Source organism: Homalodisca vitripennis, chromosome 7 (genome assembly GCF_021130785.1).
Source record: "Homalodisca vitripennis isolate AUS2020 chromosome 7, UT_GWSS_2.1, whole genome shotgun sequence".
NCBI lineage: Eukaryota > Metazoa > Arthropoda > Insecta > Hemiptera > Cicadellidae > Homalodisca > Homalodisca vitripennis.
The window spans coordinates 61,028,198-61,044,682 of record NC_060213.1 but is presented as its reverse complement, the minus strand read 5'-3'; the positions used below and the strand labels follow the sequence as shown (position 1 = coordinate 61,044,682).

General features: G+C 33.2%; 1 protein-coding gene across 1 annotated transcript in view; it reads right to left on the bottom strand.

The window, feature by feature from the left end:
* LOC124366737 (myogenesis-regulating glycosidase-like) overlaps nucleotides 1–13,832 on the bottom strand; it is a 67,696-nt gene extending 53,864 nt beyond the window's left edge. The window contains 2 exon segments of the mRNA XM_046823338.1: nucleotides 3,985–4,125; nucleotides 13,731–13,832. Coding sequence (XP_046679294.1) covers nucleotides 3,985–4,125; nucleotides 13,731–13,796 — 207 coding nt within the window. The 5' untranslated portion in view covers nucleotides 13,797–13,832.
* Nucleotides 13,833–16,485: the final 2,653 nt, after the last annotated feature.

The following is a 16,485-nucleotide window of genomic DNA, read 5'->3' as shown; positions in this document are numbered from 1 at the left end:
ACGATTGTGGTACATTTTTGCTGAATTATTGTAAATTTATGTCATTGAAGGAAAAAGCAACACTTTTTTCACAACTTAATGCAATTTATACACATGTTTTTTTTGCCTGAATTTAATATACAGCTATTTTATTACTTCTGATAAATAAAATATTGTTTAACTTCCTAATCTTGAATATAGTTGAATACTAATCTATTTATTATTTAGTAAATAAGAGAACCATATTACAAGTTAATGAAAACATTTGGATACTGATACTTAGTATATCATTAGATGTTCAACATTATCGTAAATAAAAGCATTTAAATAAGCACAAACCTATAACTGTTTGTTATTTTATCTTTCAGATGCTGGGTACATGTTTGCTTTAAAATGATCATTGAACATTGAAAGTGCAACAATCTAGTGGAAAGAATGATGGCCAAGCAATTCAGCCAATCAATCAAGGCACTTCCTCGCGTACACGACCATCAAGCAATCAAAGAACAGCTGACTGCCCTGTAACAGTGGCCTCCTTATATCTTATCTTAGTGGTAACAATGCCTTCATAATCTCATATCTCTCTTTCTATGTGACTATAACACAGTCAGAAGGTCAGATTTACCTAGCAAAAGATTATATTCTCAAAGATTTCAATGTCAACTAATAGTTGTTTGCTCAGAATTCGTAAAGCATACATACAATTTGTATTCATTGATAAAGCTTATTATTGTGCATATCACTCCTTATAAGGTTTAATTTTATATAAAATTAAAATCCATCAAGAAATGTAAACCATATAAAAGGTTTTATCATTCTCATATAGCATAAAATAATGTTACAGAACCCTTTTTAACCAATTTAGAAGTACAGGAATGCCCATTGTCTGTTCTACAGGGGGGTATCTTCTCCAAAATTCATAGAAAATTGCCAGCTTATTACGCAATTTTATCTTGCACCAATTCTAAATAGTACCATTTATCTTCTGTTCTATGGTGCAAGTGCGCACACACGTGTATGTGTTTGTGTGCAAGCATGCATTCAGTGTGTGGACATGTCTTTGTAATATACATACTTATAATCAGTTAAATTTAACATGATCTACAATTATTATATATGAAACAGTACGCATACCATGCTGATGAACAGCTCTGAAGAAACTTGCTATCCGTATAGTTCCTTGAACCTTCCGTATTTTATGTATTTCTTGTTCTAGCAAGGAGGGACCTCTCATAGTTCAACATTTTTTTTATGTAGGGTACTACATTTTTTCTATGAAAATTTGATCATGATTCATGGCTTCCATTTCAACAACTGCATTATTTATCAGTATTTATACAACATTCAATTTTGCACTATAAAAATACATCTTCCTCAAAAGCCAGTACAGGAACGGTGTTCCAGGGCATTCTGGTACAAGGGCATCCATAATTGCAACTTTGAATTAATTTCTGGATAAAATTAAACATTCTGTATTTAATGAATACATTTTTTAATGCATCAATGTATTTGATTATCTAAATGAAGTATTACAAAAAAAGTCATGTGGCTGTCTAGAATCACATTCTACATGTGACAAAAATATTCATTGAGTTTTTCTGTCTAGTTGAGCCATAATTCACCTTTTTTTGATTTTATTAAATTAAAAATGTCTGCTATTTAAATTTAATCTGTATGGAAATGAGTAGGTTTGAAAAAGTTTTAATACAGAAAAGTTTATGAACTATTCAATACAAATGTAAGAATATTTTGTTTATTAAAATCAGAACATACTTAAAGGCTATATAACCTTTTTTAGTGATTCATAAATAATACAAAATGGTTGAATAAAAAATAACAATATAATATTACGAGGTAACAAATTTTCATTTAAAATATTTTTATTAAAAAAGCTTACATGGGATTAAAATTGTTGCTGATTAGAAAAACATTATTGATGAATGTAAGAAATTAAATACTGCGGATAGTACATTTCCTAAAATGTTTTTCTTGGATTTAGATTTAAGTTATATAAATCCTTGCATTAAGAAAATAGTTTGAGTTAGCCTCTTAGAAGTAATGTGAATTTTATGCCTAAATGGGTATTTAGGGTTAAAAAGCAAAGTTTTAATCATTGATTTCTGAAAAACTTTCACATAAAAGCATCTTTGGCTTCTTGATAACACTTGGGTGAAGAGTCCTTGTGATATTCACATTTGCTAGCTGCCACTGACTGGTTGGGTTTGCCCACTTATTTGGTTTAATTGGTACAACCAACAATTCAGTGATTTCCCCATTTGTATTTCTGTTACAACAGCAAAGTATACTTGAAATTAAAATGTACTTAGCATTGTCTATTGTTCTCTAATTATAAAAAAATAATCTTATTTTTCTATCATATCCAAGTATTTTTTTAAAATAGGCAAAAATACTCAACCGATTCAGTACATTTTAATTTAAAACTCAATACAGTTTCCAGGCATTGACAGACTCATTTTAAATTTTACGAGGGCCCTGGTTTAATGTACAATCCTGGTAAAAATGTATCTTTAGAAAACATAATGATGACATTTCTAGGCTTTTAGACTTTTATAGTATAAAAATATTTAATTTCATATCATGTTATTAAATGTTTGTATTAAAAATATTTAATGTTAAAACATTGTATTGTATTCATGTTTTAGACGCCCTAAAACTATCAAAACAAGACTGAAAACATTCAGTAATTAAAATTAATACATATTCTTTTGAGGCCCCTCTCCTAATTCTAAATTAATAAAATTTTTCAACACAGGAAACTTTTTGCTTTAAATAGTAGCTTGTCCTAATTAGTATAAAGCCTTTTTGTTAAATTTATAATTAAAATGAAAAATTAAACATCTTGTTTATGTTCTTGAATGATTTGTCATTAAATACTAAACATTAGAGAGTGAAATAAGATGACAATTTTACATGTTAAATTTACCTATTTACCTTTGATGACAGAACACATTGGAAACGATACAACAGAACTTTTAACGGTATAAGGTAAATCATTGACTATAGTAAAAATAGTTGAATCAATAAAACCAACAGAATGGTTATAAAAGGGCCATCCAGATCCACAAAACAATCCATGTTCTCGGCAGCAGCACCACAGAAACTGTACAACGGTGATTCAAGTCCCTTATCTGGGGTCAAACCTTGCCCTCAACTTAGCTTGGAATGTGACGGTTACTCGTGTTCGTTCTCAAATAATTTAACTTATCTTTCTTATTTGTAATTGAGATTTAAAAAATTAATACTGAAAATCTGTTTGCAGATTATTCTTGTGTTTATAAATCCAAATAAAAATTGTAAATTAAAACGTCAGGTCAGTTATAAATTGTGTTCTGAAAGCAATTTATCTAAGGATTTATATCCATATTTTTGACAAACTTGAATATTTATTATGATTCAGAATGTGAAGTGAATAGTTATATTTAAATAAATATTTGGAATAAAAGTGTACAAGTCAAATTTAAACTTACTGTAAAAAAAGGAATTAAATCAAAACAAAATACAACGCAAACATTACTTCATGCTGGAAAATTTACCCCATAATGTTCAAGGAACATATTTACTAGACTGATATATATACAGAAATAGCAGTCCGATTAACCAGTCTCAAAACCAAATTCATCATGAAAGTTGGGTTTATTTAAGCATAATGCATCCATTCTTACAACAATTACATTTTTTAATAATTTGTTATAGTGAATGCAGTGTTTTTAAAAATAAAGCAATTATAGACTCTGTTAAAGACATTGGATACTATGCTCCTGAATAGTTTAAATTGATCTACCTACAATTACAGGAACAGAAGGATATATTTGGAGTGGAATCGGGGTGATCTTCAATTCTTGATATTCACTTGTGTTCATTTGAGAAGATCCTCCGAGGATCACGAAGGCTTACACATACATGGTATAGTTACATATGTATTTTATATTCAAAAACTAAAGAGAGTAGAAACTTATCCAGAAGAATGGAGGAGAACATTCTCACCTGAGGCTCGTACTCTGGGGGCTCCATGGTGTCCAGTCCGCAGGGTAGAGATATGGAGTTCCTCCGATTGAGTCTGGCTGTGGACTGAGGCAGGATCTGCGGCTGCGGCTGCATCTTCTCCCCCAACAAAGCACTTGTCTCCTACACAATTGGCCAATCATCTTATCACCCAGTGTTTGTCTGCATTGTACAGATATCATGTTCAGTAATATTATGAAATGGTTAAAAAACCGGTTATTTTTGACAAAAATTTCATACACATTTCTTGAAGATATAGGTGCGTTTCTGCTTTTAAATCTGTTAAATCTTAGGTAATGGATGAATTATCAAATGTTTTGTAAAAATAATACATTAAATTAAAATATTTTGGTATTTTGGTTAGCAGCATTTTGTAACTTTTTTTAAAAAGGAATGTTTTAATTTCTCTAAAAGGAATGGTGTATAGATTTATAATGTATAACATCAATGTATAACAGTGATTCTCTCTGTTATATACAAAATCAAAATTAAAAGATTTGAGGCTCGGGTAGGTGCCTTGATCCTAAATCCTTCATGACATATGTATTTTTAACTGCCCAGTAATAAGATGAATTACTTTGAAAAAGATTCAGAAGAATAAAATCGTAGTTAACTCAGAAACTTGTGTGTTCGTTTGATCGATTATGAAGACCAGCGGGGGGAGGGGGACAGACATGTTTCTGTTAAAAAAATTTCTGGAATGATTAAAACAAATTAAAACATTGCACAACCTGAACTATTCTACTATACTAAGTATTCCACACTGAACACTACTATCTGTTATTTGTGACAATCGCTTTCTATAATGGAAACCTTTTTAATACTACAATATAAAAAAATATAAACAGTTGTTTGAATATATATATTCAGTTTCTATAATTTATCATTGGATGTTGAATAAATATAAGCATCTGCAAGGTAATTACTTAAATTGTTTTGTAATCAAGTTGTTCCTCACACAATATTTACTGCATAGCGGAATTTATGATAGATCACATGTTTGTAAGTCATAGATAAATTTTATCAGCCTTGATTAGTCTGTATCAGTTTCTAATACCCAAAAGAATCTGCAATTTAGTTTATTAATGTCTACAACACCAAGATTGATTGTACTAAGTACATTTATTTATTTGAGTTTAAGATTTTCATATTTTGCACAAAAACTATCACTATAAAATTGTGCAAGGAAAAAGAAATATTTATAGGCGGATATAAAAAATTATGATGAAGGGCATGATATATCAATTTTTACATACAAAACAGCCTAATTATAAAGTTTCAGTGCTATCAAGCATATTACTTGAGGAACTTGAGAAATCTCATTTCTGTCTGTCTGTCCGCAAAATATCTCAAAAACAAACTGGCATATTACTTGAAATTTTACATGTAACTTAATTTCTATATAGGCAATGCTGAGTTCAATAATGGTGCATATCACTCCATATGATTTGGCTGCAATGAATTATCATCTCTCCAAAATAAACTTGAACAAGAGCAAGCACTAAATAAAGACCTCATTAAACAAGCAGAGACAGACATGACCACATACTCAGATCAAATAAAGGATCCATCCTCTGTATACAGTGCCTTAAAGGAAAAAAAGACAAAGCTGGAAGTAACAATTAAGGATACAAACAAAAAAGAAGAATTACAACTCCTAAACTCATCAGTCCAAAACTCAAAACATATAAATGGAACACTAGAATTTAGGCTGATGGAGTATGACAACACAATCAAGACCTATATAGAACTATTCTAGACAGCTTTACGCCTTACCTCACATCTGTCAGTTTACATCTGTCAAATGTACCAGACCCAAGTCTAAACCTGAGAATTCCCATAGATCAATACTGACTTGTGTACCCGGTTCAGGTGAATGGAGATTAGAGTCTTGCGATTCAGAGGACCTGACAGATGCTAGAACAGTTAAGGTTTTACAAGAAGAGACACACACAGTGCCAACTCCCGAACGCATCACTGACACCTCAAACTGCTATTAACCGCAGTACTGGAAACCTCAAAATAAAACATGAAATCGCTTGCCATAAAAAATAAACTACCTGTCAAGCCCCCTTCCACATAGACTCACTAACTAAAAGAAAACAAATTCTCTTCAGTGTCTCACTCCAGATGGAAAAACAAAACACAGATAAAAAGATAACACAGGGTATAATAACAAGCAAGAATTATCATTACAATAACTAAACAAACAAAGTATCATGCTTGAGGTAAAAGCTACTGCAAATTTAAGGTTTCAATATCCCCTCCAATTTTGGCAACAAAGCTTGGACCAACTGAAATGATTGAAGATGTTTTTGAAAAAATTATTAAAAATATGTGCTCAACACAAATGACAGAGCTGAACAACACCTACTCTGGAGTAAACCAACCTCAGGATGTGAGGTCTTTGTTAGTAACAGGCCCCAAGAAAAGAACCAGGGAAAACATCAAAACAAACCACAGCATAACAATCCTTCACCAAAATATACAAAAAGTGTCCAACAAAACAGATTCGTTCATTTTATAGAGACTGTACCACCTACATCAAGTATAGTAATTTTGAGTGAACATGAACTCAAATCACACCAAATTGAAAACTACCTCACCACGAAAACACTCCTCTACTACCAGGATACTGCCTAAAATCACATTTGAGCAGGAAACATCTTAGAAAAGGGGGAGTAGCAATATTTGTGGTGGAACATCTTGCAGAGCACACAGAACAGATAAATATATCACAGCACTGTGAGGGAAATCTGTGTGAAAGCTAATCCTAATAAAACTGAATAGGACATACCTTAATATCTTGGGCATATACAGACTACCAGATGCAAATGTAGACAAGGCATTTAATTTCAAGCACTATTGATAATACCAAAATGGAAAACTCTCAAACACTTATACATACTTCCCCATAGGGGATATCAATATTGACATTCTCAAGCCAAAGAGGAAAACAATAAAACTAAATGAAATACTAGCATCTTACAACATATGTAGGTTGAACCTATCACCTACAAGGATAATTTTGTTATCAATCACACATCAATAGACTGTATTTGTACCAACATAACAGAAGAAATAGTCATCGCAAGCAAAATAATAGAAGTCAGACTTTCAGACCACACTGCGTAAATGTGTACAATTCTTACAGAACTCCTTGCTAAAAAACCTGTCAAGGTGTGTAGGAGCTTACAATTATAAAATTTGAACAAACTGAAATTGCTCCTTTCTAAGGAAACATGGGAGGATCTAATCAAAGTCCCTACTACAGAAGAAGTGTACAATAAGTTACACATCATCCTCACAAAAGCCTTGGACACATCATGACCCAGGAAGAACAAAAGGTCTAAAAGAAAACAAAAGGTCTAATAGAAAACACAGGCAAAAACAATTCTCAGACAAGGAAGTATGCAGACTAAAAGAAGACTATTTAACATCTCAAAGTTGATATGAAGTGACAAGGAATCAAACCGATAAAGAAAAGGCAAATGTAAAAAAAGAAAACCTATCATCAAAGACTCAAGCTACTTAGACAACAGGCATCAACTAACTACACAGAAACTCTTACTTTGAACAAACTGAAATGATAATCAAAGTCCCTACTACAGAAGAAGTGTACAATAAGTTACACAAAAGCCTTGGACACATCATGACCCAGAAGAACAAAAGGTCTAAAAGAAAACAAAAGGTCTAATAGAAAACACAGGCAAAAACAATTCTCAGACAAGGAAGTATGCAGACTAAAAGAAGACTATTTAACATCTCAAAGTTGATATGAAGTGACAAGGAATCAAACCGATAAAGAAAAGGCAAATGTAAAAAAGAAAACCTATCATCAAAGACTCAAGCTACTTAGACAACAGGCATCAACTAACTACACAGAAACTCTTAAGGATAATCCCAGACTAGGAAAGAAAAGCAATACAGCCTGTAGTTCAAGAGCAAATTACAAAACTCAATGCCATTACATATACAGACATACCAGATGTTAGGGCAACTGTCTCTAAATTAAAGCTCTAAAACTCTTCTGGCATAGATTAGATCCCCTCCAAAATACTGAAAGGCTGTGTGGAAGAACTTACTTTCCGCCATGTTACTACCTTTAATAAATCTTTCAAAGAAAGAATTTTTCCCTCAAGACTGAAAATCTCAAAAGTCTATCTTTGGTGAAAAATCAGAAGTAGGCAATTACAGACTGATCTCACTTATTTCAGCATTTTCTTAAGTTTGTGAAAAAATTGTGTTAAAGAGATTGTTTGATCACTGCTCCAAAAACAACCTACTCAATGATAGTCAACATGGTTTCACTACAGAAAAAATCTACTGCCACAGAGATAATCAAGCTAATTGAAGCCATTGTTGACAACTTGGCAGGTAATTTCCTTAGTTAGTTAATTAAGCTAATTGAGGCAGGTAATTTCTCAGCAGCAAATTCTACACAACATGAGCAAGGCGTTTGACTACCTCAGTCATGAACTCATCATTAAAAAACTAACACACTTGGGAGTATGTGAAACTGCTAGGAAATGGTTTCAAAGTTATCTTGAGGACCAACAACAGATGGTAGAATTGAAGTACACACACAGAGGAATTACAGAAAATACAATCAAAACCTCTTCCAGTTCAAAGAGCTCAAGGGTTGGTACTAGGACCAGCACTTTTCATCTTGTTTGTGAATAATATACCACAGTACCTGGGTGATTTCTGCTCTCCCTAATGTATGCTGACGACACAACACTTCTGCTGAATGGACAATCATCAGACGACCTGGTAGCGTCATGTTACGTTGCTCTAAACATGGCATACCAGTACTGCAATAGCAATGACTTGGTTGCAAACCCAAATAAAACCAGCCATATAGCATTTGGGAGGTGAGCACCTGAAGTCAAAGTTATACCGGAAGTACAAATGGAGGCAAAGTTTAAATTTCTAGGCCTGACAATTGATGAGAAGATTACCTGGATACCTCATATAGATTCCTTCAGCAAAAAAAAACTTAACATCAGTCTGTTTATGATAAAACAAATAAAATCCCTTAGTAACACTAAAACAGCTAGAACTGCCTAATTTTTTTTAAGCTAAGATACGACATTGCAGTATGAGATGGCACATCAGCCAAAAAATCTAAAAAGAATTCTGATCATCCAGAAAAAAACAGTCAGAGTCCTGGTAGATCTACAACACATTGAAAGTTGTAGGGATGCTTTCATTAATGTAAAAATTATGACAATTGTTTCTTGTTGTCCTGCTACAAAATACTGACATCCACAGTTACAATACCAGAAATGGTGAACCCTACGACCTTCCAGCATACCGCATGAAGCTGTACGAAATTAAACCATCCTAAATCAGCAGGAAATTCCTCACGGAAACTGCAGTGAAAGAGAGGATTCTCACAGAAGGCAGTGTTGAAGAAATGGCTATTGGACAGACCTTTTTACTCTCTCGAGGAATTTCTACAAGGAACATACCAGAACTGACCCAGCTACCTCAGAATAAAAACCTATTGTCATCTTTTATAAAGCTTGATAGCATTTGTAGTTTTTATGATTATAAATAAAGATAATTCTGATTCTAATACATTTTTATATTTTAAAAGGAAAATTTTATGAAGATAATGTGTTTAAACGTTGCTCAGCATTTTAAAGTGATTTAATTATCACTTAGAGTGTTAAACTGGTAAACTGAAAGTGAGTATATGTCACCTGTTATGATACTTGTGAACATTGGTTCTAATTTAAAACAAATACAGCTGAAGTATAGGTTGAGAAATAGGACTCCGAACAGCAGCTACAATTGCTTGGTCTAACAGAATTTAAGATTAATGTGATTTCATAGATTTACGTTTACGAATTCGTTCCAATCATGTCAGTGTTTCTGAACATGTGAATTGAGAGAAAAATTATTCTAATGGATGTTTTTATCATAGTACATGCTACAATTTCAGTTAGTTATTGAATGAAACATTGTACAGTTATGAGTTAAAGTTTGTATTCAAATGAAATAGACTTTTAGACCCGTAATTGTTTTTCAAAAACCCAAGATTATTACAGTACAATGCCTGAAAATCCACATAACAAAACTTAAGTTCCTGAAAGTTTTTAAGACTACACTTTTTATATTCTAGAAGAAGAACAGTAAACGGTCTGTCAGAACAATAATGCTCAAAAATGTGATTCCTCTTGATTTTACCATCTGTAATAAATCCCATAAAAAGAAAGAACTTGTTTAAAATAAGTAAAAATAACCATTTTGCCGAAGTTTACAGATATGTGCGATGGTTGTTTCCAACCAGTCTTACAGCAAATGCAATGAAGTACTATACGGTTTGTGTGATTTGAGACTAATTGAGAAAAAGATGTCACAGTTCAGTGTAGATCTGTGTTACGTACTGTTAAAAAACTAAAAAAGAGACTTATTGTACATCTGTTCAAACTTCCAGAATGTTCTTCACAAAATTTAATATTCTGCCAAACTAAATATAATATTTTATTCACTGTAACAAGCTGAAAATAAATCGTACTGACTACCTGACAGTACAAACCCTTAATAAATTTATCAGTCGGTGAGAATACGCTATCCGCTGTCAGACATCTACGCAAAATGTTACAAGTAATCAACATGATATTGTAACTCTTTCAAAAAATGTTGTAATATTCAGTTGCTGCCCACCTACTACTTATTTAAAGCCATGAAAATCCCCAAACAAAACATGGAAGTTAAATAAAGGAGAAACACTTTATTAATGTACAATTTCCAATTTTAAATAATGTGATTAATTTAAAATAGATTTGTACAACAACTACAATTTTAAATCCCTTTTTTGATAATGTTATAGATCATGAAATATAACAATTTCTCATGTTTTTATTACATTAAAAATGCTTTCATGAAATAAATTAGAAACTGAAATATAACCTTTAAAGTATTTCATTTATTACACATATAAAAGTTCAATAACATGTTAGATTCAAAATTTTACACTTTCTTTTATGGACAGATAACTATGACTGTTTATCATGGATGATATATTTCTAGATTAAAGTTGAAAAAAAAAGCAGGACTGACAAATCTGAATTATTTCATTATTTTATCAGGTTCTTCCAAATTTTAAAAATAGTATAATTTTTTAATCACCAAAACTAAATTCTGTATCAGTAATGATTGGTAAACATATTTTATGTCAAGAAATCATGAAGGCTCAAAAATCGGTTGGCAAAACTGCTATGACTCTTACAATGAAGTGATAATTGAGGCTAACCACCTCGCTAATCTAGAGAATTAACTGCTCTCAATTATCTGCAGCTCTTTGTCAAGTTAGAAAATCTTCAAACTGTTTGGTATCAGAGCTTCAAAAATCTTTGTGTATTGTGAGTACCCAGCACATGAGAAATGGTACCTCATTGTAATTCTTCAAACACACCAATATAACTCGTACTATTCTTATTTTTATGCTCTAAACATTGTCACATTAATAGAAGATTCCATAGAGAGAGGAAAGCCATGACCTGAACATCCTTAATCATCTTAACTCTAACTGTAATAATCCACTGAGAATTTTTAAAAGTTGTTTTTTTTTAACTTTTGTTAAAACACCCAACTCAAAGGATAATTCCTATCATAATGTAGACAAGAAACACAAGAGAAGTTGAGAATGTTCCTAGAAAAGCTATTTTGAATGGTGTAGGAACAATAGTTACTTGATAATGTTGTCACTAAATTTGCGTGAAATCAAGTAATTTATGAGTAAACCATACTCTGTGAAGCCTGTTATTGTCGTTGCTCTGACTTCTGCTTTCTGACACAAAAACAGATCTGACACTTTGGTGAGAAATAGTTAATGGGAACCCTAAAAAGGATCTAAAATTAAAGACAGGTGTAAATATTTGTTACTATAACATTTTATACATTTTTTTAGTTCAGAGCATTGCTGGGTCTCACCAATGTGAGGTCTCAGCATTTGCTGACAGTTCACAATCAATCTATATTTTCAAAGCATTTACAGATATAAAGTAAAATATGTTTACAGTAAATGTTCATAATTATTTTAATTTCACAAAATACACACATTTTGTGCATCTAACACAAAATATGCAAATAGCCATTCTGGAATGCTTATAAGATTTACTAAACATTTTGTAATAGACCAAACAATTTGTTGGTCTATCAAATGGTTTTTGAGATATTGATAGCATGTAAATCCCATGTGAATAAATTAATATTTCATTTGTTTAATTATTTGGGTCACAAAATCTACCTATTTCTTTCGACTGAGCTGGAAGGATAATTTAAAAACTATTTTTACTTATTTAAGTTAAAAATAAAAATGTATTTATTATTTATGTCCAAACTACAGTAATTCTTAATCAGTAATTTTCTTATTTCATCTCAAACTGTTTGTAGGTAATGGAATTTTTAATTTCTGTTACAAGGGATACATCCATGCAGAGAAGCTAAGCCTTTCCCAAAGAGAAAATACAGCAATAAATACTTAGTATTATAAAAGGATTGATAAAATATGCTTTATGCTAACAGAATATTTGCTTGTAACTAAAAAAGAATCTTAAAAGATATAAAATAAAACTTTACAACTATATTTAAACATGTTTTGCCTCACAATTCTACCCCTGCCTCTTGCTATTTCAAACCATTTCAACATACCAAGTTAATAGACAGCTTCTGGCTATGTTCCTGTTCTCTTGACCATGGCTTTTTTATATATAAAATATATCAGCTTTCATGAGATTTGGCAAATTAAGAAACAAGCCTTTTGGAACAGTTAACTAGTAAACAAAATACAATGTAACATATACCCCATTAAATTGATAAACCTAGAATTAAATATTTATAACAGCTATAAAAATCTTAATTCTTAATTTATTATGTAACTGCCAGAAGAGGTTTACAGCATACAATACTTTTATATAAAATAAAAATAACATTTTTACAATTAGAACAATTCCTAAATTATTACATAATTATTTATATTAAATGTTACATTGGTTTATTTAATGTGATGAAGATAATCTAATTTCATAGATAGTCTGACAATTTCTGGTAAAACTTTAAGTCAATAAGTAGAAGAGAGTTCAAGAATTTTCAATGTACAGTTTGAATTTCTACTTTAACAACTATAGAATCAAGTGATACATGTATGTAATTTAAGACTGTAGTATAACCATTTGGTTATTCTTGATTTCATAATAAATTTCGAACAAAGGATGAATTAATAATCAGCCACACTCACCTCATTATCGTTCACCATGGCTTTGAGTTTTGTGTAAAACTGTGAATTCCGATACAATTTAACACATAGGACTAAAATAAACAGCTGTTTACACGATCGGCATTGTTGCAGCTGTTGTGAAGTAAACAGTCACGAACTATAGCAGGCTGTGGCTTTGCTTGTCAGCCACCACCACACACCACATGTAATTGAGAATTCTAACCTCAACGTCAACCTGAGTCGCAGCCAAAACCTGTCCTAACCTAACCTCCTCAAGGACTGTCTATGCTAATAATCGTGTCAGCTAATGACACTTGCTTATTCATCAAGCTTTGCTGTCTACTTCCCTTCTAATTCAAACTATTGCTCGATTTTCAAATACAAAGCCCACAACGTGCACTAAGTTTACAAACCATATACAAATATTAACTATTAAAGTATACACACAAAATAAAATCAAAATACACAATTTTCTGTTCAATTTAAATAGTACGCTCACCGTGAATGTTCTTTCAGTTCTAGGTAATGGATATCTTCGGAGTCTGAAAAAACGTAACAACTTCATTTCAGCAATGGAAATTTTACCTCGCCTCGCAGTGGAAAGTATAAGAACCTTATTTAAAGTAAGGAATCGGATGTCACTCTAGAGAAAAATGAAGTAACTTCCAAAGACCGGTATTGTATCTATTTATTGTACTGTAGTGTCGGCTGAAACTGGTCAAGAAGACAATTATGGTCTTGCCTTTAAAAGTTTAGCTTCTGCATAGAAACTGTTAGAATAATGTATTTTAAAATAATAATACTTAGATATGTTATCCAAATGACAATATAATTGAATAATTAAAACTAGAAAACATATTGAACACAATATATAGAACTTTAACCCAACAAACAAGATCTATACTGTGAATAAACTAAATTTCGTTTGTACTATGTAAACCTAACTTTTTCGTTCGCGTTTGATGTAATACAAATTCAAAAATAAAAAGGAGTGTGTCAATTGGTCCTTCATTCATTTTAGCTGCAATCGTCGTGACATAAGTTGCGCCATATTTAAAGTCGCGTGGATAAAAATCAAGGATTTACCTTATTACGGCGTTAGTAAACAACACTCACTATATAACGTTTGAAATTAATATTTGTATACATTTAAAATACTACTAAACATATCGAAACCTCTTTAAAAGGAAAATATGTCTTATATGAGTTCAAAATTGCTAGTTCTGCTAGTTATAATCAATCATTAGCAAAATTGATATGTAGTTAACACTAAGTAATAGTTGGATTGTTATAAATAGATTATTGATTTAATTTTCATTCTTGATTTGTATTTTCTCCCCTTATTTAGATCAGCGTTATAACTAAAGCGTAAACTAATAAACTAAGCGACATCTGTTACGCCAGTGGTCTTTTCAACAGTGACTGTCGAGGGGGATAGCCACGTTCGCTCTTTGGCTGGACTTGTCCAGTCCCTCGTCACCGCGAAGACGAGTGTGTTCGGGGTGTGCAAGCCTGGGGCCGGCCTGTTAGGTGTGGTTGAGGGCGGTTAGTCCCCTCTTCCGGGAAGCTGCTGTGTCCTCATTGCCGGAGCGAATGACGTCGGAGCCGGCGAATCATCTCCAATCTTTCAGCACCTGGAGCAGCAGATCATCGTGCGCACCTCCACAACGAAGGTCGTGGTGTCGACGGTGCCATATCGCCACGACCTCTCCACCGACCACCCCGTGAACAAGAAGACTACCCTGGTCAACCACTACATCAGAGAGTTGTGTGCCAGATGTGAAGGATCCGTACTACTGGACTTCAACACCATTGGGAGGCGGCACTTCACTCGCCATGGCCAGCATCTGACAATGGGAGGGAAGCGGCTACTGGCTCGACTTGTGGTGGATGGGTTGAAGAGGGCGAGCTTGGTCTCTGTAGGCCGGACACAGCCGCCACCGTCTCTGCCTCTGCCGTCACTTGCTGCCCCGGCTGGGTCTCCGAGCATCGCCACCACGGAGCCGCAGTTTCCGCCGACGCTGTCGCCGGGGTCGACTACTGACACTGAGGTTCCCTGTGTGCTACCCAGTCCGACTACACCTTGGACACTACCCCACGACAGCTACGCAGATGCAGTAAGATCTTCACCTCCAAATGTACGTCATACATCTTATGAAAGGATTCAATCAAAAGCTGTTTTTTTAGGAACCCCATTTGGAAACAGCGGACATAATTTACTAAAACAACTCAACTAAAACAAACAAACACTCAAAAACAAACTGAATTCAGACTGCTTCATCAAAATTCTCAATTTGCAACCAACAAACTGGACCAAATTCAACTTATGTGCGAGGATCTGAAAACTGATCTGCTTGCAGTAACCAAAAGTGGTTTCAACATGGAGAACATCGCACTGAGCAAAATCCCAAATTACAAATTGGCTTCCGCGTTTTGTCGAAACCACTTCAAAGGAGGAGGAGTTGCTATTTTTCTTAAACAAAATTTGTTATCTACACCTTTTCCGATCCAACAATCAACCGAAAAAGATTTTGAAGCAATCGGGATCAAACTTCAAACGACACAATCAAAATTACTCGTGATCGGAATTTACAGATCTCCTAGTGGTAATGAAGACATCTTTTTTCAAAATTCGAAAAATTATTGACATGCCTGACTAACCAACGTCAAGAATTTGTCGTGATGGGGGATCTCAACATTGACGCCTTGGACAACATTCACCATTCCACAATTCGATTAGTCGATTTACTTAGGTCATTTGACATGGAGTTGCTAGTCAAAACTCCGACGAGAGTGACAGCTACAACACAATCGGCTCCGGCTCTAGAGAGAAACTAAAATTCTTCTCCGAATTTTATAAAAATACTTCAAGCGAACAATTCAAAATTTTTTTCAAAAATTATAAAAAATATACAGGAAAGTGATCCAAGCCGCAAAAGCATATGATGTCTCAAAATCCATCCTCTCTTCCAAAAACGTTTCAAAAACAATTTGGGGCATCATTAACAATAAAACAAAAGGTCGCAAAGAAATTAAAATTAAAATTGGGGATAGGCTTGTGGAGGATGAAACAGAGTTTTCCAATCAGTTCAATGGATTTTCGCATCCGTTGCTGGTGGGCAGGGTCCTCGGCCGTCTGAACCACAAGTACGCCCCTCGCGAAGACAGAGCCCCACATCGTCAATGGCGTTGGCTCTTGTCGTTGAGAATGAGCTTCACCGAATTATTCAGCAGCTTCCAGCCAAAAAAATCAT